Source organism: Rattus rattus, chromosome 8 (genome assembly GCF_011064425.1).
Source record: "Rattus rattus isolate New Zealand chromosome 8, Rrattus_CSIRO_v1, whole genome shotgun sequence".
Classification (NCBI taxonomy): domain Eukaryota; kingdom Metazoa; phylum Chordata; class Mammalia; order Rodentia; family Muridae; genus Rattus; species Rattus rattus.
The window spans coordinates 34787544-34809857 of record NC_046161.1 but is presented as its reverse complement, the minus strand read 5'-3'; the positions used below and the strand labels follow the sequence as shown (position 1 = coordinate 34809857).

General features: G+C 44.4%; 1 protein-coding gene across 4 annotated transcripts; it reads right to left on the bottom strand.

Moving 5' to 3' along the window:
- Window positions 1-344: 344 nt before the first annotated feature.
- Window positions 345-21171, bottom strand: Znf202 (zinc finger protein 202). 4 transcript variants are annotated; one of them, XM_032909847.1, is made up of 8 exons: window positions 13166-13884; window positions 12223-12309; window positions 6252-6755; window positions 5454-5661; window positions 5069-5157; window positions 4131-4257; window positions 2983-3102; window positions 345-2651 (listed from the first exon to the last, which is right to left on the bottom strand). In XM_032909847.1, the coding sequence occupies exons 3-8, from the start codon at window positions 6660-6662 to the stop codon at window positions 1678-1680; spliced, it is 1929 nt and encodes a 642-aa protein (XP_032765738.1). In that variant the 5' UTR covers window positions 6663-6755; window positions 12223-12309; window positions 13166-13884; the 3' UTR covers window positions 345-1677. The 4 variants fall into 4 exon arrangements, with proteins under 4 accessions (XP_032765738.1, XP_032765737.1, XP_032765739.1 ...); XM_032909846.1 differs by lacking the exons at window positions 12223-12309; window positions 13166-13884 and adding an exon at window positions 21076-21171; XM_032909848.1 differs by having other exon boundaries at window positions 4131-4256; window positions 5068-5157; window positions 12223-13884.
- Between the last annotated feature and the right edge of the window lie 1143 nt (window positions 21172-22314).

Below are 22314 nucleotides of genomic sequence, written 5' to 3'. Positions count from 1 at the left end.
GCCCACTTTGTACAGTTACACCCAGAGCTATGCTAACCACTCCAAGGCTTCCAAGTGTGGAAGAAACTTTGTCCTTCCAAATCTATTTAGTTACAGCAGGAATGGCCTTCAGAGATATCAGAAACCTGAAGATCTAGAAAGTGAATAGGCAAAATGTAAGTTGGGGTATTTGGCTGTAAGTATCACTTTATTTATTTCTTATGTATCTTCATGACAACGATTGACTGGCTTCATCATAAGAGGATTTCCCTATTGGGATATTAGAGCTGGGAAGATGACTTGCTAACTCACCATATTCCTCTGTGATTGTGAAATAAGCAGAAGAAATCAGGCATAGAAGTGTATCTGCCTTCCCATGCTTTAATCCCACATCCTGTGCTCCGTCTATCAAGTATCTGTCCTCAGTCCTTTTCAGATGACCAGACATGTAAGGTTCATAAAATTTCAGCCTCCTGGGAACTTTGAACAGGCAAAAGACCCATAGGCCACCAGGAGATACTACTTTTCAGTTCACAATTACATGAAAACACTTACACATTAAAAACCAAGTAACACAGACACATAAAAATCCCTTTACTTCCGATTAATTCTCAGGGTCCCAAGTACTAGGGTTCATAATCTTCCCAGACATTAAAAAACCGAGGCAGGCATACCAAGGACTAGGTGTCAGAACAGTCCTAACAGTCTCGGCCAGTGGCAACAACTGTTTCATAGTCTTCCAAAGTGTTTTATATCTTCTCTAGTTTTCCTCAGTCAATTAGGATTCTGCACTGGATACAGTGCCTTTCTACGCTAACAAGAGCTTCAGATCCCTTCTTACAAGCCAAATAAAGGACAGGCTTAAACATTATGTGGGAATGGAATGGATTTCACCATGTCTTAATTATGCTTTACTGAATTCTTCAGCACTCCAGGACTACATCTCTTTTGCAGTAGGCATGTAAGGGACAAACTGACAGTGGCTGAATAGTAGAAAAGCTAAAGACAGGAGTATGTAGACAGGGGTGGTGCACCCCAAGAGGCTTTTGATTAGGCCCGCTTTTGTAGCAGTGTGTGGCACTTAGTGTCATTCTGACAATGGGGAAAGGAGCAGCCTGTCAAAATCCTTGTGGAGGAGCCTTAAGGATTTGTCCTTCAAAACTCTTCCCCTTTGTCTCCAGCATTGAAGGAAAGTGTACAGTGAAGAGGCGAGTTAGTGAGGAATCTGTAGCTATCCCGTCAGTGTGTGGCAAATCTATCAGCACCCAAACCTCCTATCTTGAGTTTAGGGCTGTGTGCTTTAAGGTTTGAGCCCAGTAAAGACAGACCCTTTAAGGTTGGTTGTTTATCAGACCTAGGTCCTTATCCTTGACCACACTGAAGTTGAGGCTGTCAAGTAGTCTCCAGGATCTAGAGCAGCCTACGTTTCTCAAAATATAATGACCCAAGTTTCCTTAAGTCCCATATCTCCTACATCACACCCATGAGGCAGAGGCAGGAGCATGCCAGTGAAACAGAAGCCTCAACTGAGAAAAGTTGAGTAGTTCTGGATGGGGCTTTTGTTTGGTAGTTAGAAGAGGTGACATAAGGTATGGGCAGATCAAAGAGACGCCTTACAAAAGTTCTTCTCAGGTTGAGCACAGAACCCATCCCATCTCAGTTTGCGGCTGAATTAAGCTCTCCACATATGGCCCCTAGCTAGGTCTTGGTCTTTCCTGTGTGGATTCTCTGATGGCGGATTAAGTGATATCCTCTGCTGAAACTTTTCCCACAGGTAGCACAGGTAAAAGGCTTTTCCCCAGTGTGTGTTCGTTGATGTCTGACAAGGTGATCCCTCCTGCTAAAGCTTTTACCACATTCATCGCACCGGCAGTTCCTCACTGAAGCGTGGCCTTTCAGGTGCTTGGCAAACGCAGCACTATGGTTGAAGGAGCGCCCACACTCACTGCAGAGATGGTTCTCCTCAGACACATGTGTCTTCCGGTGTGCCAGATACTGTTTCTGCTCACTGAAGTTTTCTCCACAGTCCGCACATGTGTAGGGCTTGCCTCCAACATGGATTCTTTGGTGTGTTGTTAACACAGATTTCTGGCTGAAGCTTTTGCCACAAATAGTGCAGAAAAAAGGTTTTTCTCCTGTATGTGTCCTCTGGTGCCTGACCAGGTCCGATGTCCAACGGAAGTGCTTTCCACAATCATCACAGGTATATGGTTTCTCCACACGGGTAGTTGCCTCAGACTGGACTTGAGAGGCATCCACAGTCTTCCGGTTTGGAGGATGTTTATGAGGAGTGTTCACCTTATGGACTTTCTGGTGCCTCGCTAGATGTGAACTCCGTGTGTAACTTTTCCCACACTCCATACATTTATAGGGTTTTTCTCCTGTGTGAGTTCTTAAGTGCCTAATAAGATGAGAATTACATGTGAAGCTTTTTGCACATAGAGGGCAATGATGCTGTCTCCCTGACTGGGAGTGGACAGGCATAGTTTCCCTAATATTTGTGAAGCTATTGACTTTAGAAACATTTGTACCAAATCTTTCATTAAGTCTACTGGTATTATCCTCAATGACTATTTCCCAATCTGGAGTCTGGTGAATTTCTGTGTTTGCCAAAATAGACTTGTTTGTATCTTGTTGCTCAACACATTCTTCCTCAGCTTCACTCATGTCTCCTATAGAAGGGGTAAGAACAGAAAAGGAGAAGTTATAATAACAGTAGTATCTTTCAGATAATGAGAGGATTTTGAATGGGTTTTCTAAGAAACAGTAGGAAGAGTAAAGAGGAGGGTAACGGTGGGAGGGTCTGGTTTTCAGAAGAGAACATTAGTGATGGATGGCATAGTAGAAGAACCAGTGAGTGGGCTATGGGGCAAGTCTATAAAGCGAGACCACATCAAAAAGATCAAATAAAGAAAAGGAACCAATGAGAGAGGCCCAGGAGGAAAGAGATGCACTGACTAGAGGGAACTGCCCAATTGGCCAGACTTGACTGATACTCCTCACCTGTATAGGTAAAACTCAGGATTTCTGGTTCTGCAGGTTCTTGAGACTCATGGACTCCTGGGACCTGAGGCTCTTCTTCTCTAATCTGGGAGGGATCATCTAGTCTGGGAATTGGAAATGCTGCTCAAGAGACAGGAAAGAAAGGACATCATGATTGGCTTCAATACCTCCTTAAGAGCATCTGTCTGGAAAACCAGGATTTCACTGGTTCTGCAGGTTCTTGAGACTCATGGACTCCTGGGACCTGAGGCTCTTCTTCTAATCTGGAGGGATCATCTAGTCTGGGAACTGTGCTCCTGCTGTCGAAATGTGCTGCTCAAGAGACAGTGCTCCTGCTGTCACGCGGAGCCTCGTTCCTCACTGTGCTCCCTGCTGCTCAAAGGACATCATGATTGGCGGTTACTTCACTGTAGCCTCGGTTACTCACTGTGCTCCTTAAGACATCTGTCTGACCTCGGTTCCTCACTGTGGGCTGTCAGGGAGCCTGCTCACTGGCGTGGTCAGCGGAGCCCTTAACTGCTCCCTGCACATCACTGTGCTCCTGCTGTCACTCTTCAGCTCCTGCTGTTTTCACTGTGCTGCCAGTCTTGCTGTCAGCATTTCTGTGCTCCCTGTTGTCAGCGGAGTGCTTGTCACCCTGAGCCTCAGTTACTAGAGCCTCGCTTCACTGTGCTCCCTGCTTCAGCGGAGCCTCGCTTACTGTGCCCCTTCCCCTCACTTCCCCCAGGTTGCTGTCAGCGAGCCTCGAAAGTGCTCCCTGCTGTCAGCGGAGCCTATCTTTGTTCTGACTGCTTTAAACTGTGCGCTGTCATGGTTACTTGCTTCAAAGTTAAATAAAACTCAAAAAACTCTAACTGTATTTTCTCATTTTGCCATTCACTTTCTTCCAAACACCTTTGCTCTTTTCTTCCTTTTTGTTGGAAGGGGTTAAACTCATCCTTTTCAAAAGCTAACTCAAAACTCTATCTTTTTCCAATCTCTTCCAAACACCTTTCTTTCTTCCTTTCTGTTGGAAGGGGTAGGCATGCAATTGTGGGTAGGCTGCATTAAAGCTTAGTACATGTAGTTCAAGGTCTTTGATTCCCTCTATTCCCCACGGAAAAGATGTTTGTGGCTAGAATGCCCTGGAAATACATGCAACTCCTTACACAGAGAGACCAATTCCACAGTCTTCTTCCAAGACATATTCTCCATAGAATTCTTTTTGTGTTGGATCCAGATCACCCATTGATCTTGTGAGAAGCACAGAGCCACATCCTTGAATGTGACCAGTCCTGCAATGACACAAGGATCCAATCAGGATGTGATGCTTCAGGTAGCTTATTGCGTTTTGAGCAGGGTCCATCCAAAGACAGAGGGAGGGGGAAGAGGCAGGAGGATTTCCTTGGGGGCCTGGAAATGGTGTTGCTTCTGAACCTTCAGCACTTGAGGAAAACACTGGCCTTGCTTCTGTTTCTCCAACCCATTATGTTTCTCCAGGCGAAATTATATTCTTCTTCAGGCTACTGTTTAAAATGCAAGATAGACCTTAAATCATTCAATTCTCTATTTGGTGTTTTAATGGGAGGTCTTGGTAAAAACCATCTTTCCTAAGAATGGTTCCCAAATGAGTCCATCTACTAACATCCATGGTCAGAACAAAAAGGATATTTTCTCCCACTAGACCACTAGTGAATCCTATCCATTTTTCTCAGCCCTATAATTTCATATCAAGAGGGTTAGCTCATAAATATTATAGCAGTCATGCCAGACATTCTTACAAAGGATAAAACCAAGCCCTGTTCACTTAACAACTTCAAAGTTGTACTGAAGACTGCAAAATGATCTCATTTAGTGCCTTTAGTTAGTACCTGTGGAGTTGTAGTTTAGCTGAAGAAAAGGGTAGTTAGTACCTCTGGCAAATAAAGAGACGATGAAGATTGGAGCTGAAAACAGTTGTTTAATTTCAGTTTCTTCCCATATCCCACATCCCCACAGAAAGAACAGAAAACTCATGCTCTAAGCATGCATACTTGTATCCATTATTGTTCAGCATATGGCTAACACCCAACAAATCCTCAAATATGTATTTTGAATGAGGTTTTACCTGAGAGAGAGCAGTGAGAAGAGCAACCATCTCTGGGTGTCCAGACCCTTGTTCTGTGGGAAGGTCTGCATGCTGGGACACTGGAACCTCTAAGAAACAAAAGGAGATCAGCAACGTAAAGTGCAAGAAGCTGAGCTTCCTCTACTAGAGTGAACAAAAAGTGGCTTTAACTTCTCTGCTAAGAGAATCAAGAAACTGATCTATGGTGGACAGAATTATCTTAGCTACCCACAACCCCACTGGAATGCTCTCAAGAATAACTATTTACACCTGGCCCGAAGTATAGGCAGGTTCTAGCTGGTTCTCTCTGAGAACAGAAAGAATATTCTATGCTTTCTTCCTCACTTTGCCAAGATTTCCGCTTCCTGCTAAGGCTTCTTCCTACCACTTTCCGGCAGGGGCAGGCGCTCCCCTTCATGCTGCAGGCTCTCCTGTTCCAGTGTGCCCAGATCTGTGCTTCGGAGGGCTTCCTCACGGGGCTGCTCAGCGGTCAAGGTCTGTGTTGGCTCTTGCTGCTCACTGGCCTCTGGCTCCACCCCTAGGTGTAGTGTCTCCTCTGACAGAACTTCCTGGCCTTGAACATGGACGGTTACCTGGGAATAATTTTAACTTCTAGTCACGATGGAGTCAGGAGAAAATTGCTGCTTGTCATCAGGGGTATTTTGGGAGGAACACTCACAGAGGGAACCAGATGAGGAGGGGAAACTCAAGTGGCAAAGGCACATGAAGAACCAATTAATTTCACAAAGACAAGGCAGGGACTCACTAGGATGGCCCTACTTTTTTTTTTTTTTAACTTCTCTCAACCTTTAATCCAGTCCCCTAGGGCCCTGAGGTTTCTATCATCCTTCAGGGCTTCCCCAGATTACTCTCTTAGGAAAGGGGTCTTGGGATTAAGGGTCTTGAGGAAGTCATAACAGTTGCTTTCTATGAACTCCAACGTTCAACATCCAGAGAAGTTTAAAACTCAATCTTTAGGTGGCACGGCAGGTGGTTCAATCCTAGAAAGTCAGTCACACACATCTATCACTACCCCACAGGGCTCATGGACCTAGATGGAACCCGAAAGCAGAACCAATGAAACTTAAAGGATAATTTACGGGACCCTCATACTCCCCCAAGACCCAGCCTTTCAGGAAATGGCCCCCTCCACATCACACATCACAGGACTCCCCCTCCTCACCCACCGCCTTGGTCTCCTGGGTTGTTTCTGCAAACCCTCCACCAGCGTCACTGCCTCCTCGCCACTCTCTGGCCGTTGGCCTCGCACCCAGCTCTGCAGTTCTCCAGGTAGGACAGTGAGGAACTGTTCTAGCACAAGCAGCTCAAGGATCTGCTCCTTTGTTCTTCTCTCTGGCCTCAACCATTGATGACAAAGCTCTCGAAGTCTGATGAGGGCTTCTCGAGGGCTAGATGCTTCCTGGTAGCGAAAGCATCGGAAGTTCTGGTGAGAGGTCTCCAGTACAGGATCATCGCCCTGCAAGGCAGATTCTGGCCCACAGGTGAAATCATCTTCCAGTTTCACCATCAGAACTCCTTCTTCTTCTTCTTCTTCCCAAAGATCTTGGTCCTCTGGCTCCAAGGCTGTCGCCATTTCCTGGCTCTTGGGTGTTATCACACCATTTAGCACTCACAAGGGCATTAATGTATTCTAGACCGGGTACCTCAAGGGTTCCTCCTAAGGGACCTAGGGTGGAGAAGTAAAGATGAAAGAGAACAGAAGGGCAGTTACAGAGGGACAACAGCTTTGACTTAGGAATCCTCTGTATACTTCGGAAATAATTAACTCCCCCCTTCCCCAGTCTTCATAACTGAATGTTACAATGAAATCGAGTTGGGATAGGATATCCATGGTCTAGCAAGGTCCTCTACCCTTACTTCCTAGGGAAAGTTCCTAGCCCATAAAAACGCCGTACACTGCTCTATCTGCAACAGGGTGGCTCTATCTCCTAATTTCTCTCTTCTCCACTTCCTTCCTGCTCAGGTTTTAGTCTGGCTCCTTCATTTCCTGTCTGTGCTACAGCCAGCTCTGTGAGCTCCCCACAGTACTTACAGGGCTGGGAGGAGAGATGCTCATAATGCCTACTACAAACAATGCCCAGGGGCCATGATCTGCTTCACAGGCACGCAGTATATATCGTGAGCCATCAACAGGGTGGGCACAGGTTATACAAGGCTGCGTTATACTAATACTAACCTTTGTGAAATGGGAACTGTCAGAGATTTAAGCACTCCAAGAAACAACACTGAGGAAAGACACTAACAGTGCTGCCCCAGAAGCCTGACTTCGTCTTGCTGGAGCGTCTTTAACCAGATGACTTACTGACCCCTAAATGCTCAAAGGACACTCATTTACTCTAGCCTTCTTTGCAAACTTACCTTCTTTCTACCTTGGCAGGAACCAATTGTAAAGAGAATACTTAATTTAATAATTTGTGGATTCAACTTTATGATTTGTTCTCCTTGTTTAAAATTTATTAAACCAACCCTACCTTTTAATTTTCTCTCGTTTTTTTGAATATTTATTATGTATACATCATACAGCTTTCTGCTTGCATGTACGCCTGCAGGCCAGAAGAGGGCATCAGATCTCAATACGGATGGCTGTGAGCCACCATGTGGTTGCTAGGAATTGAACTCAGGACCTCTGGAAGAGCAGACAGTGCTCTTAACCTCTGAGCCATCTCTCCAGCGCCCCCAACCCTACCTTTTAAACTTGTAAACTTTTACTCCTTTTCCTCCCTGCTACTTCAGTGTGGTCCTCACCACCTTGCTTGAACTACAGTCATGACTTCCTATGTGTACTCCCTCAGTACTCAACAATGAGTAAAATATACATTAGTTGTGAAGCTTTTTCTCCAAAAGATATTCTGATTCAGTATGCCTGGATAGTTGTATCTTTACAAGGTCTACTTATCATTCTAATGAGATCCCTGGTTTGGTAATATAAAGGGAAGTAAAGTGGACTAAAGTGCATAAATTTGCCTGCTATCACTTAGTAGGTACAGGATAGGAGTATAGCCCAGTGGGAAGGTTTTTTTTTTTTTTTTTTCTGTAAATGCATTTTCTCATCAACAGAATGGAAATCATATTTTTGTTAGAGTAAACTTGAGATCAAATGTCTTACTGTTTTCTGTGTTTAGAAGGGAGATGGAACTTCGATGTTAACTATTAACTTTCTAAAGTATTTTTCTAATGCTGTATCACTTAGTATTATAAAAACGTGTTATAAATCTAAGATCACTTCAAACTGTGCAGGGGCTGCAAAGTGCTTTATCTTACCTATTCTTGTACCCATTCTGCTGTAGTGACTGCACTGAGGACCAACAGCATGGCTTCTTGGGCCTCCCTGCCTTTTGTGTGTGGCTGTTTCTTAGTGTTTTCCCTTTGTCACTCCCTTGCTCTGAGGATGTCCTAACCAGTTTTCATCTAGATAACTGTAACTGCCTCTGCAGTTGCTATTCCAAGTCACCATTCACCAGCAGGCAGATCTCTCTGCAGCCTGTGAGACACCCATTTCCTAGCATAGTTAGGGAATGCACCCATTTCCTAAGCATAAGGGGCTTAGGAATGCAGTCCGGGACTATTTACCTATACATGGACTGACCCTGGACTCTGACCCATAGGTTGAATTTTTCAGTGTCCTGGTCCTTAAAGTTTGACACCCACCCATAAGGAAGGGGAGGGGGGGAGGGGATGTTTGCCCATATACTTGGATAGGGAATAATACTTCAAATGTATATATAGAATATTAAAGTTAATAATTAATAAAAAAAAGGTGTCCGACATTTGTAGCAGTGTCAAAAGTTTGACAGTTTACAGTAAATCTGGTATTCTTCCCCAGTGAAGATCCTTCAATCATTCCTGCTTTTCTCCTAAGTGAGTAAGATTCTTTTGAATATATCATACACTTGCTGGCCTTAATTTTGCTATTCTCTTTTGTAATCCTTTATATCCAATACCCTCATTCCTGAACTGGGTGCATACAATCATTACAAGGGTCCCATGGACTTTAGCTTTTGAATAGGAGTTGTTAAAATTCCTTCCCAGGGAAAACAAGCAATATATACCCTTTGTCTCAAGTTCCTAATAAATGAAGGTATGATTCTATCAAATTTCACTCTGAAGAACAAAAGAGTTCATTGGGCATCCTTATGGAGTATAGGTGAAGGGTCACTTACAGGATATGGTTACTCTTCCCTCAAAGAGACACACCTAGAAAAGCTCTACCCACTAGGGATGCAAGGCTTCCCACAGCTGCAGATGGAGGCCCTGTTCTAGTGTTCTCCGGTGTGACCGTGTGTGTATTCTGGCCCCTCCTGCAGGGGATTGCAGAGTTGGCAGTTGGTAGGAAGCAGCTGGACACCTGGGTTGGGGGTGAGCTATAAACAAGCCCAGCTGGGATCTTCTGCAAGACGGCACAGCTGAACGCTCCAAGATGGCAGTTGGTTGACTTGGAAGAAACACACACACACACACACACACACACACACAGAGACATGACTCTGTGTCTGTGACCTTTAGTTAGGCTAAACTTTACTTATCTTTTAAGACAGCTTAGGGTTCATGTCTTGACATTTTATTTATTTTATTTTATTCTCTATACCCTTACACATGGTTAGAAATCACTGAAATGGGTCAAAAGCAACCTTGGCCCATCCCATTCATTTCCTGTCTTATTTCACAGCCACTGTTTATTTTCCTTAAGACACTTCATATTAGCAACTGTGATTTTTACTCTCTAAGCCTATTAAAAAGAACACAATAATGTTCTCATACCTTCCTGCTGTCTTAGCACCCATAGCCAGTCTTTCCCTATCTGTACACACACTTTGCTGGGCCACGGAGTCTTGTTAATTCTGTCTAACAAATGCCTTTCAAATTCACCATGTCTTCATCTGCATTAAATGGTCTAGTTGAGTACTGCAACCTGCCATATTCTGAGTGACTAAGTCTCAACCCTGGAAAAGCACTAGCCTGTCGGGCACTATGTGCCAGCAGAATGAACCACCGAGTTCAAGCTTTACAAGGGGTCATGGCTTTGTCTTCCTCCAGACAAGAATGACCCTCAGCTCAGGATCCCTTAGTGGCTAATCGTTCTGTTCGGTACCGCAGTTGCCAGCAATCAACTCTCGAGGTTATCACTTGGCTCTCACTGCTGGTGCACTTTATGACCTATAGAGTGTCATATAGAATAATTATATAATCACATCTCCCAATTTCTCTTAATCTAAGTTATTTCATTTTATTGTCTTCTTTCATTTGCAATACGGCTCCCATGTTTTTGATAGTTTTGCAACTATTTTTAAAAATTGTGTGTGGATGGGCACGCCACAGTGTACCCTGAAGATCAAAGGACAGCTGGGTTCTATGGATCGGGTTAAGTTTAGCAGCAAGCGACTTTGCCCATTAAACCATCGTGACTAGTTCTATTATTCGGATGGCATCTTAGGCTAAGTTTCTCTACTTCTTGATAGTCTGCACTTTTGTTTTTAATTAGATCCTCATCTTTAGTGAAGTTGGTTTCCTTTTGTGGTGGCTGTTGTTTTTCATTTTGGTAGAATTAAAAATGGACAGAGTTTCATTTGTTTCTAGCTCAGCATTGATTGGTTTTAATGTTAACTTTTCATGGTATTCCTGAAAAACAGTTCTAGTATGTTATTTGAACCTCTGCCCTCAAGTCATTTTTTTTTTTTTTAAAGAAGATTGTAATTTAATGTATGTATAGGTGCCTGAGGAGGTCAGAAGAGTTACAGGTAACTGTGAGCTACCTAACATTTGGTGCTGGTAACATCTCAGTGAGAGCAACAAGTACTCTTAACTAATGAATTGTCTCTCTGGTCCCCTGAGAGATTTTTGTCCCACCAAAGAATTTCTTTGATACTCAAAGTTCAAGATCTCTTGGGGCCTCTCTTTTCTACCATGAGTGCCATTGCTCAAATTACTATTCAGCATCTTGTTTCCCTTTACCAAGATGTTTGGAACTTCTCCATGAACTATCCTAAGCCTTCATTTGCCTAATCCCACTCTTCTGTCTGATCTATTTTGAGTTTGTCTTACTGAACCCTCCCAGATGATAAGAACATGGCTCCCCATCTCACAGCATACATTGTGTTATAAAATTGTTCCTCTAGTGACAGAACTACTTATGAGACTATAAGGTTCTGAAGGGAAGAACATGCTGTACTCTGCTCAAAGTCTAGTAAAAAGTAGGGACTTGTTTCATAACTGGTGAAGGCAGAGAACATTTACTGAGCTCTTGTCTCTGGGAAGGATGGCTATCATGTCATATGAATTATTACTTAGTCATATATTCAGCAAAATGTGTTAGATAAGTGAATAAAGAAAAATTTATTGTTTGCATGGTACATATACAAGACTTCCCCAGTGGTTTCAAGTGTGATGAAGTCATAGGTAATCTTCAGGTCACATTGGGGTAATTCAAATGTACTTTATACATAACCTGGCATTTGAAAAAAATAGTTTTTTGAGATTTCAAGCAGCTTTAGTAAGCACCAACCAGACAGTAGTAATTGAATGTCAATTTTCACTATTCACCCAGATATACACCCCTTTATGTTAACATTCACCTGTAAGGCAGAGAAACAGAGTTGCTATAAAAGTTAACATAGCTTAATATCTCTAATATTTTAAAAGTCTGAGAACCACATCAGTGAAGTAATCTAGAAATTCCTTTGGTCTTCAAGGAATATCAGGTCCAAAAGATTCTATACATTGTATGTTCTGACAGAAGGAATCCTGCTTTGAGTGACTTTACTCTTTAAAAATAAAAATTCAGCCTTGCCTGGGTGTTTAAATGTTCCCCAGTTGATGCACACTGCTGCTTGCTTTGTATTTATTTTCGCAATCTCAAAGAGTAAGATGGAGGGAAGAGGTCAGCAACGGTGGCCATGACGAGGGGAAGGATTCCTTGCACTGGCAGGAGATAGGGCTGGAAGAGGCATGGCAGTTGGGTAAAACTATGTATTTGGTTCCGAAAGAACCATGTTCCAGCTCCAGACTCACCCACACTAGAGAAAGGTGAAGTCCACTGTAGATAACTACTTTAACACAGTGGAGTGGCGTGAATTAAAATATGCTATGCAAATGTTAAGCATTAATAGAGACAAGAGGATTTGGTTTTCACTGCTTACCTCTACAGTTCATGGGATGTGTGAGGTTACATGCATGATGCCTTGCAAATTGTTGGCCTTCCAATTCCATTATCTTTCTTTGGTGTCCTTAGAAGAGTTCCACAGTAAGATAAAACCCTGGTATCAACCCTTGCGGCTCTGTAGCAAGTTCCTGGAGCCTGGTCTGCTTGCCTCTCTACCCAGTGCTCACTCCCCATCCCGTGTCCCCAGTATCCTGAAGGGGGCCATTATGTTTGGATACCCCATGTGGGAGTCTATAACTAGGTCAGGAATAGTAAATGATTTGTTTAGAAGAGTCACTAGGAAAATGTCTGCAGAGGCACTTCATAAGATGGGGCAGCCTCATGGCCTGGCCTTTTGAGTATGCATTGCTAAGTACACAAGCAGTGATTCGGAAGGAGGCAAGGGGAAACTAAGATATTTTTTGCCATTCTTGGCTTAGTTTTCTCTGTCCCTTATCTGAAGGAGTCACATGACAGAGGTGGCTAATTAAGTTCTCTTGAGCACAGAAAACCATAAGACAAAAAAAATTCTCAATTTTGTACCCTAAAAGACATATTTGTAGCTATAAGAAAAAGGGTGACTTGCATTTTTACTGGAAAATAGTCTTTAGATAATTAACTAGCAATTTGAACTTAAATGATTATATTTATTAGATCTAGATATCCTGTGGACAGCCATTTCCTTTAAGTTGAAACATTCCTGAGGAAAAGAGTGAGGCTCAAAAAACTCAGGGAGCTAATGAAACAAGGCATAGGGTATCCACAAAATTTATAAAACTTAGGAAGCTCAGTGAATCCTTATACTCACCAAGCCCAGTCCCCAAGATTACACAAGCAGCAAGCAACTGCTGTGAAGAGCGAACTCCTTAGTGGCACTGCCTTTAAGTTATGTAGGGAGATCAGGGTGACAGTTTTATGATGTCACCCATGCTGGGACAGACCTTTTCTGTGATATAAATGCCTTAGATTCACTCATGTTCTTGTACATAGTCTTAATAAATTCACCAGATCATGGATGGAATCATTTCTTTTTGGTATGTCATCAGTGCTTTATTTAAGGGTGACGAGCCATTTATTCACAGATTCCTGCAAAAGACATGCAGCACAACTAGCAAGGACATAGAATCTGAGGATCAAAGAGGAGTTGGGGAGGAGCAGCCGCACAGCGACAGTGACAGGTGAAGGCATGCAACTAAGGCTAATGTGAGACCAGTACACTTACCAAGGCAATTCCAATGTGATCAACTTTCTGCATGTGGTAGGGGACAGTGTGCTTCCTCTCTGTAGTGGCAACTTCATGCTTCCATTAATGGGTGATAAGACATGCCACCAAGGTAAAGCCATGAGAATGGAGTGTCCTTTGAGGAAATGCCAAGTCCACCATCTTATCTACATGCTGTGAAGTGGCATGCTTCCCCGGTGAACTGGGCCTACTGGGCAACTTTGGGGGCATTCTCAAAACTGCTAATGAAGTTGAGAATACATGCCAATCCTGAAAGTACAATACATGGGATATGGCCATAATCAGGCTAGAGCAGCATGTTTTGCCATTGTTGTGAGTGAAAAGTCACAGCTGAGCTCAGCTCTGTCTGGAAAGCACTTGCCCATGTAAGAGGAATTCTGATATGAAAAAGATATGTGAATTCTATCCTCTGATTTGGTAGAAGATGCAAAAAAAAAGCAAGCAAGCAAACAAACAAACAAACAGATAAACCGTAGCATTTGGCAGGTGCAAGGAGAACAATACAAATTTGACCCCTGTTAAAAGCACTCCATCCCATTCCACCCCCACAGCCCCGCTTAAAAACTGGAATCCCACTGGGAACATAAGTGAGTGAAGAGGACAAAGGTAAGGCAGAAGTAAAAGAAGATGCCCTTTAATTCTAAATCCTAACACAGGGAAAATTCACGATTCAGCATAAGGTGTTGGGGTGACTAGTGCCCCAATACAGAATAAGGGAATGCTCTATGCACGAAAAGTTTTAACTGAACAGATGTTAAAACAAAGAATGAGATAGTCCCTCATAACCTGACTCACGAGGCTATGAGACATGCGTGCAGATGGTGGGCAGTCCAAGTATCAAAGAAGTAGAAAAACAGAAACATAGGCTTATTCCTCCTTGAGACAGAGAATATGTGACCTAAAGCAATGAGGAAAACCAGCCTCTGAAGTCTAGCTCATATAAGCCATCAGGGACACTTGGTAATCACTGGCTCAGATCTTTCATGATTATTAGAAACTGGAAAACAACAGAGGAAAGGCAGGCGATACTGAAGGAACTAGGCATGTGATAGGTAGGAGGTTGATAACCAGCTCACTGGACTAGACAGGGCTGCCCCAGGAAGGTTAAGAGGTTGACTTAGTAGGGAGCTTGGGACTGGTACAGGGCTAAGAAGTCAACCTACGTGAGTGGGCACTCCCAGGAGCTGTAAGGTTGCTGAGTGAAAATTCCAGTGTTACAAGTTGATTAGCTATGAGCTGCTACTGGCTCACCTCCTACCCCTCTTCCCTATAAGCTATTAACACTGCTGTTGGTTTCACATTAGAAGCAAATGCTAAGAATCTATTACTGAAGACACTGCACACTTTGACTATGGGACATGACACATCCATCTGGGACTGAGCTGGCAGGTTCGTACTACAGACTCTATGTACTATAGCACGAACATGCTAGGAACGGCATGTCAGCTGTTGCAATAACGGCACGGCCATTACATAAGCAGCCAATTGCTTTCTGCCTGGACTTAAGGGTTGTTTACAGGAGGGACTGACATCTACTTTTGCTAAGTAAAAGCAAATATTTGTGGCTAGAGGTCAGGAAGGCCAAGGGTTAAGAAACTAAGCACTGTTTCTGTTTTAATATATAAATGTGATGTGCCTACCCGTCTTTGAAACAGTCGTTTATACTCATAGATTTCTGCTGTCATCAGCCTCTAATATGGAAGAAAAGGCTGTACCCTCAAGTGGGTATTGCAGAACCGCAGAGACTTACACTCTGTCAAGCTGCTGAGAATAAGTGACTGTTACTATGGCCCATATGCTCAGGCAGAAATGGAAGAAAATATCTGGCCATCTTTTTTACCCCTTCCAAGGGTCAGGGGACATCTTGGAAGATAAGAGTAGAAAGAACATAAGAGCCACAGGAGTGAGTGCCATGCAGCACTCACTATCCCTTCGGAGATAGGTTCCTAAGCCCCGTAAGCTGATGACACTTAGGCCCAGAACGCTCACTGAGGATGCGCATACACAAGATTCATGAGGCCCCTCTGGTGGTGAAGGCTTCTGGTGGAGCTATCTTCAGACTGAACAGGCAGCTATGGGCACGCAGCTACAAGAACTGTTACCCATGTTGGGGTGAAACATTCGGTGACATAGGTACCTTTGTGCCTATGAGTAACCCTTTACTCAAGCTGTTACTAATGAACTCAATGACTTACCAAGCTATATGGGTAGAAGAATTTCTTTGATCTGTCATTTATGTCTTATGTGGTGGGGATATTTGGTCACATCTCTGAAGGAAAAGTCACAAGACACAAGTGACAAATGTGGCCCCATAATCTGGGACTATGAATACAACTGCTTACAGGAACTCACTGGGGCCTTCCAGCTGTCCTAGAACTCAAATTCAAAACAAACAAAAAAACAAACTAACCTTGACTGTTCTTTCAAAGCTGCTGCTCCACAAAATTAAAGAATGTAACAATATGGCCCTCCTACTAGCATAGTGTGTGCTACGTACACAGATGCGCACCGCTGCCTGCCACGTAATGGTAACTTGGCTTTGGAATCTTGAGTATGTATCTCTACTCTCATAAGCCACATGGCACAATTTCTCTAATGCTCAGCCTCACCCTTGAAATGTGGTTAACATGCCTATCTCACATGCTTATTTTACGGAGTAAATGATATAATTTATATAAATCTCTTGGCATAGAATCTGGCACAGGGTAGATGCTCAAAATGGCTCATTCCTTTCTGCTTCAGGCTTGTTTAAGTTCTTCTGGGAAATCAAGACTTAAATAATAAGCACATGGTCCATTTTATTTCTTCATAATTACGAAAGAAAAGGGAGGGAAAAGATTGGTCTGTTTATTGTCTTACCACAAATGAAGTGTTAAATGCAAACGAAAAAGCAGTCCTTGCTCAGAGGCAGGATAGACTGAATTAAATAAGTGGTTGAACACAGATGGGGCAGAAGCTGGGTGACAGAGTCTTTAACTGAAGACGGAATCAGCAAGGTGTCTACTTACCAAAAGCAAAGACCCTTTCCCTGCTGCAGTTGGCAGGACGCATGCGATTCTTATCCAGTGAGTGTGAAGTCCCGTGAACGCTCAACCCAGAAGGCAAAGAAAGCGAAAGCGATGTGTTCCTTGGCTTTTGGCTCTCAAGCATGCCATGGTCAATGTGCCTGACCATGCTGAAAAACTGGTTTATTAGAAAGTGCTGCTACGAAGTTCAGAACTCTGCATGCTAGGAAAGTTCCCTACCACTGAGCTACAGCCCCACCTAGAGAAATGCGTTGTTCTGTTTGGACACTTTTCCCCTCATAAAAGTCCTAGTAGAGAAGCAAGAGAATATTAGCTCAAAGCTTATTACAATAGATTTTAAGAAACAGAATGAGGAATGGAAAAGGAGAAGATAGGAAGACGTAAGATAAGTCAAATAAGTAGTGGCTGGGACAAGATGGTCAGTGTGGGCGGAGCCTTAACTATCTTCTAATCTGAAACTTGACTGTCAGCATTAAGGTTTACGGTGGATTAAAAAATGTTATTGTCAATATGTAAATTGAAAATAGAAAAATCATAGCAACTTAGTCTCTAATAAAATGCTTCCTCATACATACAGATGTGAGTAGCAATGGGGGACAGAAGACTCACATTCTATCCCTGCTCTACCTTGTAAGATGTGGTATCCTGGACTATTGGATCAGCTCATTTTGAAGGAGATGATTTTTCTCTCTAAAGGCAAAGAAGTGGACCATCCTTTGAGAAGCTTTCCAGATCTGACGACGCTGAGGAGGGGCTTCAAGAGGAACAAAGACAAGCGCTCTGTTTACTGTTTGATTCACAATGGATCAGTGAGGGATAATGAACGAGGTTTACTTAAGAACTGACATGAGCTGTACTTAAATACATATGTTGAGACACTGCATATCTGGACATTCTGGCCATGTTCACTAACCTCCAACATGAAGTGAATCCTCCTACATTTAGTGGATAGTACCCAGAATTAGTTACTGTCTTAAATGATGTGGGTCGATCTTTATGTACCAATTTAAGACAAAATGCCACAAATTAATGTGAAGTTGAAAAAGTAAGGGACATCACACTTGACGCCCATCAGGAAGGAAACAGCATTTATTATTTCGAAGCCAAATGTATGCAGATGTATTTAAATTCCCACAACAGTTACAGTCAACAACAATCTCACAACACAGAAACCGTCACTTACTGGGAACAGGAGAAACTACAAGACTGTAGCTGGACTCCAGGGGTGAATGTAGGTAACTCAGGACAAGTTACTTTCCATGTGTACACAATCTATACATCCTGGCTACCTACTGCTCTAGCTAGGAAATTTCCTTCTGGCTTGGTCTGAGGCTCTTTCTCTTTGTCATCTATGATGACGAACGGTGGGATCTCTGGTTTGACCTAGCGGAATCTGGGAAGACAGAAGAAATCACAGCCGTCATTCTTCGTGGGCAGTTCAGTGTCTGTTTTCCTTGGTAAGCTGGGTCCACTAAGCGAGGATACATTCCTAGTCCTACCGTTCTTCAGGTAGTTTGTAGAAAAAAAGCTCGATAAATACATGCCCCAACTTGGACACAGAAGCACTGAAATTTGTGGGTGCCAGGGCTCCTCAGTATTAAGTCCTTCATGGGGGTAGCTGTAGGAATTTGTAATCAAGCATTCCAAGCTCTTTGGGGGAGTCAGGTGGTTCATCAATAGTCTACCCTGTTTTAGTGTTCAGTAGATATAGACTGTTTCAGTGTCAGAGAGAAACTTTGAAAGGAAAAGTGCACAGCTTTGAGTCATTTAATTCAGTGCATAAACATACACTGAACCCTGGTTTTATATCTCATAATAGTCCAAGTGCTGAGCAGAAAGGGGAAGAAGCCGTGAAGAAGTGAATCAGGAAATAGCAGGAACTTTAGCAATATTAAGAATTCACATCGAAACCTAGAATACAATCTGACCTGTGATCAGAGTGGGAAGCTCTTTATCAAGAGAATCAAGAAAATCAAGGGAGCTGGGTGCAAGCCTTTATTCTCAATCAGCACTCAGAGGCAGAGACAGGAGGCCGCTGTGAGTTCTAGGCCAGCCTAGTCTATATAGTGAGTTCCAGGACAGTCAAAGCTATATAGAGAGACACTGCCCTAAAACAAGCAAGCAACCAAACCAAGCGAAACAAAATGAAACTGAATGAAAGGAAATGAAACGAAAATGAAAACTAAGCTAGGAGAAAACCAAATCAAACTGAGCCAAACCAAACCCAAAACCAAGCCAGGGAGGAAAAAACAAATTGAACTAAACCAAACCAAACCAAACTAAACCAAACCAAACCAAACTAAACCAAACCAAATCAAACCAAACTAAACCAAACCAAATCAAACCAAACTAAACCAAACCAAACCGAACCATACCAGGCCAAACCAGGCCAAACCAAAAACCAATCCTTTTCAGTATTTCATCTCAACTTGCCATGAAAGATGATACAGCATTTGGCTTTCTGTCTTAAAGGCATTTAACTTCACAAATAACTCAAGCTCGAATGGTAAGACCACCCATCAAAGATTAGCCAACACTACTAGTATTTGCAAGTCTTTGTGCTCAAACCTCTGTAAGGCAGGTGCTGAGAGGGAAGTCTGGCCAAAAACAGCGGTTCTCAAAGTGACCAGTACAGAACGCAGAGCACCACCTCAGTCTTACCTACAGATTCAGGCGTGTTCAACTCGATACCCACTACCTGGGCAAAGGAAGTGAAGTTGAGGTTTCATGCAGAAAAGCACAAGCTTATGTTCAAGCAAGGAGAGGACAATGAAGCAGAAAGTCTAGAGCTGTTTTATGTCGGTGTCAAGCGGCAGTCACCTCACCTGTATGTTCTGAAATGACACGAGTCCCTCAATAGTGATGCAGATCTTTCTGGCCTTGGAATGACTGTCTCCTGCCACTATACAGACACAATGCAAAGGCTACGTGTATAGGAGATGGGAGGAGAGGTCAATAGCTGGTCTTAGGAAGAAAAAATGCACCCCTTTGCTGTAGCCCTGCCCACTCTTTATGTTAGGCAGCAATGGCAGAAACTTTCTCAAGATTGACGGCCCCAAAGTATTCCACTGTCACTTGCTTCTCCCAACAAGCCTCCCATAGCCATCCTGACACCTCACTGAAATTGTTTTCTGGATTAAAGTCCATGGGGCTGCTTCAAAGAAGCAAAGAGAGATGCCCTGTGACTTCTGTGTCACATGCTTGCCTGGCTTTCACCTGCAGACTGTGGATAGGATAGCCTGTCAGCAAAACCCTGGATGTGGCACTTCTGTCTAAGACCAAGACTGTTCAAGATCAGCTGGGCCTATATACATCCCTTTAGGGAGTTCAGCACAGAGAACAGACAGCTTTACCTGCGTGTAAGATACAAAATAGCTCCTGTATTTGTGCTTGCAGCCAACCATTGGACTAAGCACAGGGTCCCCAATGGAGAAAGGACTGAAGGAGCTGAAGGGGTTTGCAACCCATAGGAAGAACAATATCAACCAACTAGACACGCCCCTCCCCAGAGCTGCCAGGAACTAAACCACCAACCAAAGAGTACATATAGAGAGACCCAAGGCTCCAGCCGCATATGTAGCAGAGAATGGCCTTGTCAGACATCAGTGGGAGGAGAGGACTTTGGTCTTGGGAAGGCTTGATGCCCCAGTGTAGGGAAATGCCAGGGCAGGGAGGCGCGAGTGGGTGGGTGAGCACCCTCATAGAAGCAGGGGGAGGGAGGATGGGAAAGGGGGTTTCCAGAGGGGAAACTGGGAAAGGGGATAACATTTGAAATGTAAATAAATAAAATATCCAATTTAAAAAAAAAAAGATACAAGACAGCCACGGCTCAGAGAGAAGAAAGTGTGTGAGAGAACCAGGATGGCCACGGAATATAAACTAGCAAACTTTCAGTTCACTATGAAAAGTCCGACAGATGGTGAGACGAGGCGGAGAAGAGGTCCCCGAACTGGCTGTCAAGGGTAGGAAGGGAGAAGTTGCAAGCGCAGACAGTAGCCTCTAGCTCTACAGGGAAGTTCTGGGTCTGTCACTAAGCCAGGTGAGAGGCACACACTAGACACCTAGACAGTCTCCAACCACTGGCATGGATCACAGGTGATAAGATCGCAAGTGAAGGGGGCGGGGTTCGCTGGGAAGGAGGGAAGGCAAAACCTGCAGGGAGGGCTCTGGAGCAATGTGAAATGCTGAGTGAAAAGTCTGATGAGAATGGAAGGTGGGTGTCAAGGGGCCTAGACTACTCTCCACTGGCTTTTAGGGCGCCGGAGCGGTTGGCATGGACGAAATCCGAGGGGCACAGTGCATGTCCGCAGGCCCCAGGAGGGGGCGAAAGGAGGTGGTGGCAGGGCAGAGAAGCCTGGAGCGCCACCCTTGTCTCCGGACGTCCCGGCTCCGGCCGCGAGGAGGTGACATGGCTACAACGCCCAGGCCGCGGGGACCCCGCCGCCACCCCTTCCCCGGTGGGCGCTGTCCCACGGCACCAGGGGGGCGGGGTCTGCTGCCCCTCCCTACGCTCCCGCCCTTCCCGGCCCTCATTCCCCGCCCGCTGCGGTGCCCGCTCGCCGGCCAGGTCCCCGACACTCACGTCTCCCGCGGCTCCAGCGGCTCCTCCCCTGCCCGGTGCTCCCCCACCCACTCCCGGCCAAAAGAGCGGAGCGGGATCCGAGTCGCGCGGGGCCCAGCGGGTCGGAACACGTGGGGCCTCCGCGTCCGGAACCGGAAGCGACCGCTCGCCCCACCTCCAGGCGGTGCTGGAGCCTGTCTAGGCTGTGGGAGGTTTGGTCCACTCGTTATGTTTCTGTTGGTTGAAGCCTGGGGCTGCTCCAGTGAGACCCGTGCTGGACAAGCATTCCCTGGACTGCTGTCCTCTATGGCCAGTCCCCTTTGCGGCAAATCGATCAATCCCCTAGGCTTGGGATTCATTGCCCACCTCCTACAGGGTTTTGTTTTCACCTTTCATGTTGGTTTTGGTATCTACATCTCCACAAGAGAAGCCCCTTCTCACACAGTTTTCTTTTCCTTTAAGCGTGGAAGAAAGAAAAAAGAAAGATTTGGGTTTGAATGCTAGCTCCTTCCTGCACAGCTGTTGCAGGGGCCGTCAGAACATCTACCTGTCAACTCTGTACATCTTGAAAACCGCAAACAACAAAACAACAACAACAACAACAACAAAACCAAACCAAACCACCACCACCACCACCACCACCACCACCACCCACCACCACCACCACCACCACCACCACCACCACCACCACCACCACCACCAACAACAACAACAAAACCCCCTCAAACTGTTGGTCTTAGAACTAAAAAACTGCAATGTAGACGGAAGCTCAGTAAGAGATTGGTGGTGTTCTCTATTGGGCTTTGTGTGCTATTTTGATGCCTCTTTGCCACTGCCTTCCCTGAGCTGAATTGCTCATTTTTGTCTTTGCCACAAACATTTCTATAGTCAGTTTTGCCCTGAATGTCACACGGTGACATGTGCAAACCTTCTCCTTTCAGCTACTTCTTGAAAACCATTTCAATCCGTTGGACAAGCTGCTAGAGACTGTTCAGCATACTTTGAACTGGAGATGTCAATCGCTTTTGCTAGAGAGGCAGTTACAGTTCAGCAGAGAATGTTACAGGGCTCTGTGGTGGCCCCAACGGGAAAACTGTTTTCCTTTGGTCAAAGGAGTAGAATCTACCTTTAACCTGGATAGAGACCAGACAATCCTGAGTGATAATTCAGTTGTGACAAGCCAATTACTTGACTAGGGGATCACCCCTCCAGTGTGCAGGTTCACTTAATACTGTGGTAAAAGACACAGGAGTTGGTGAA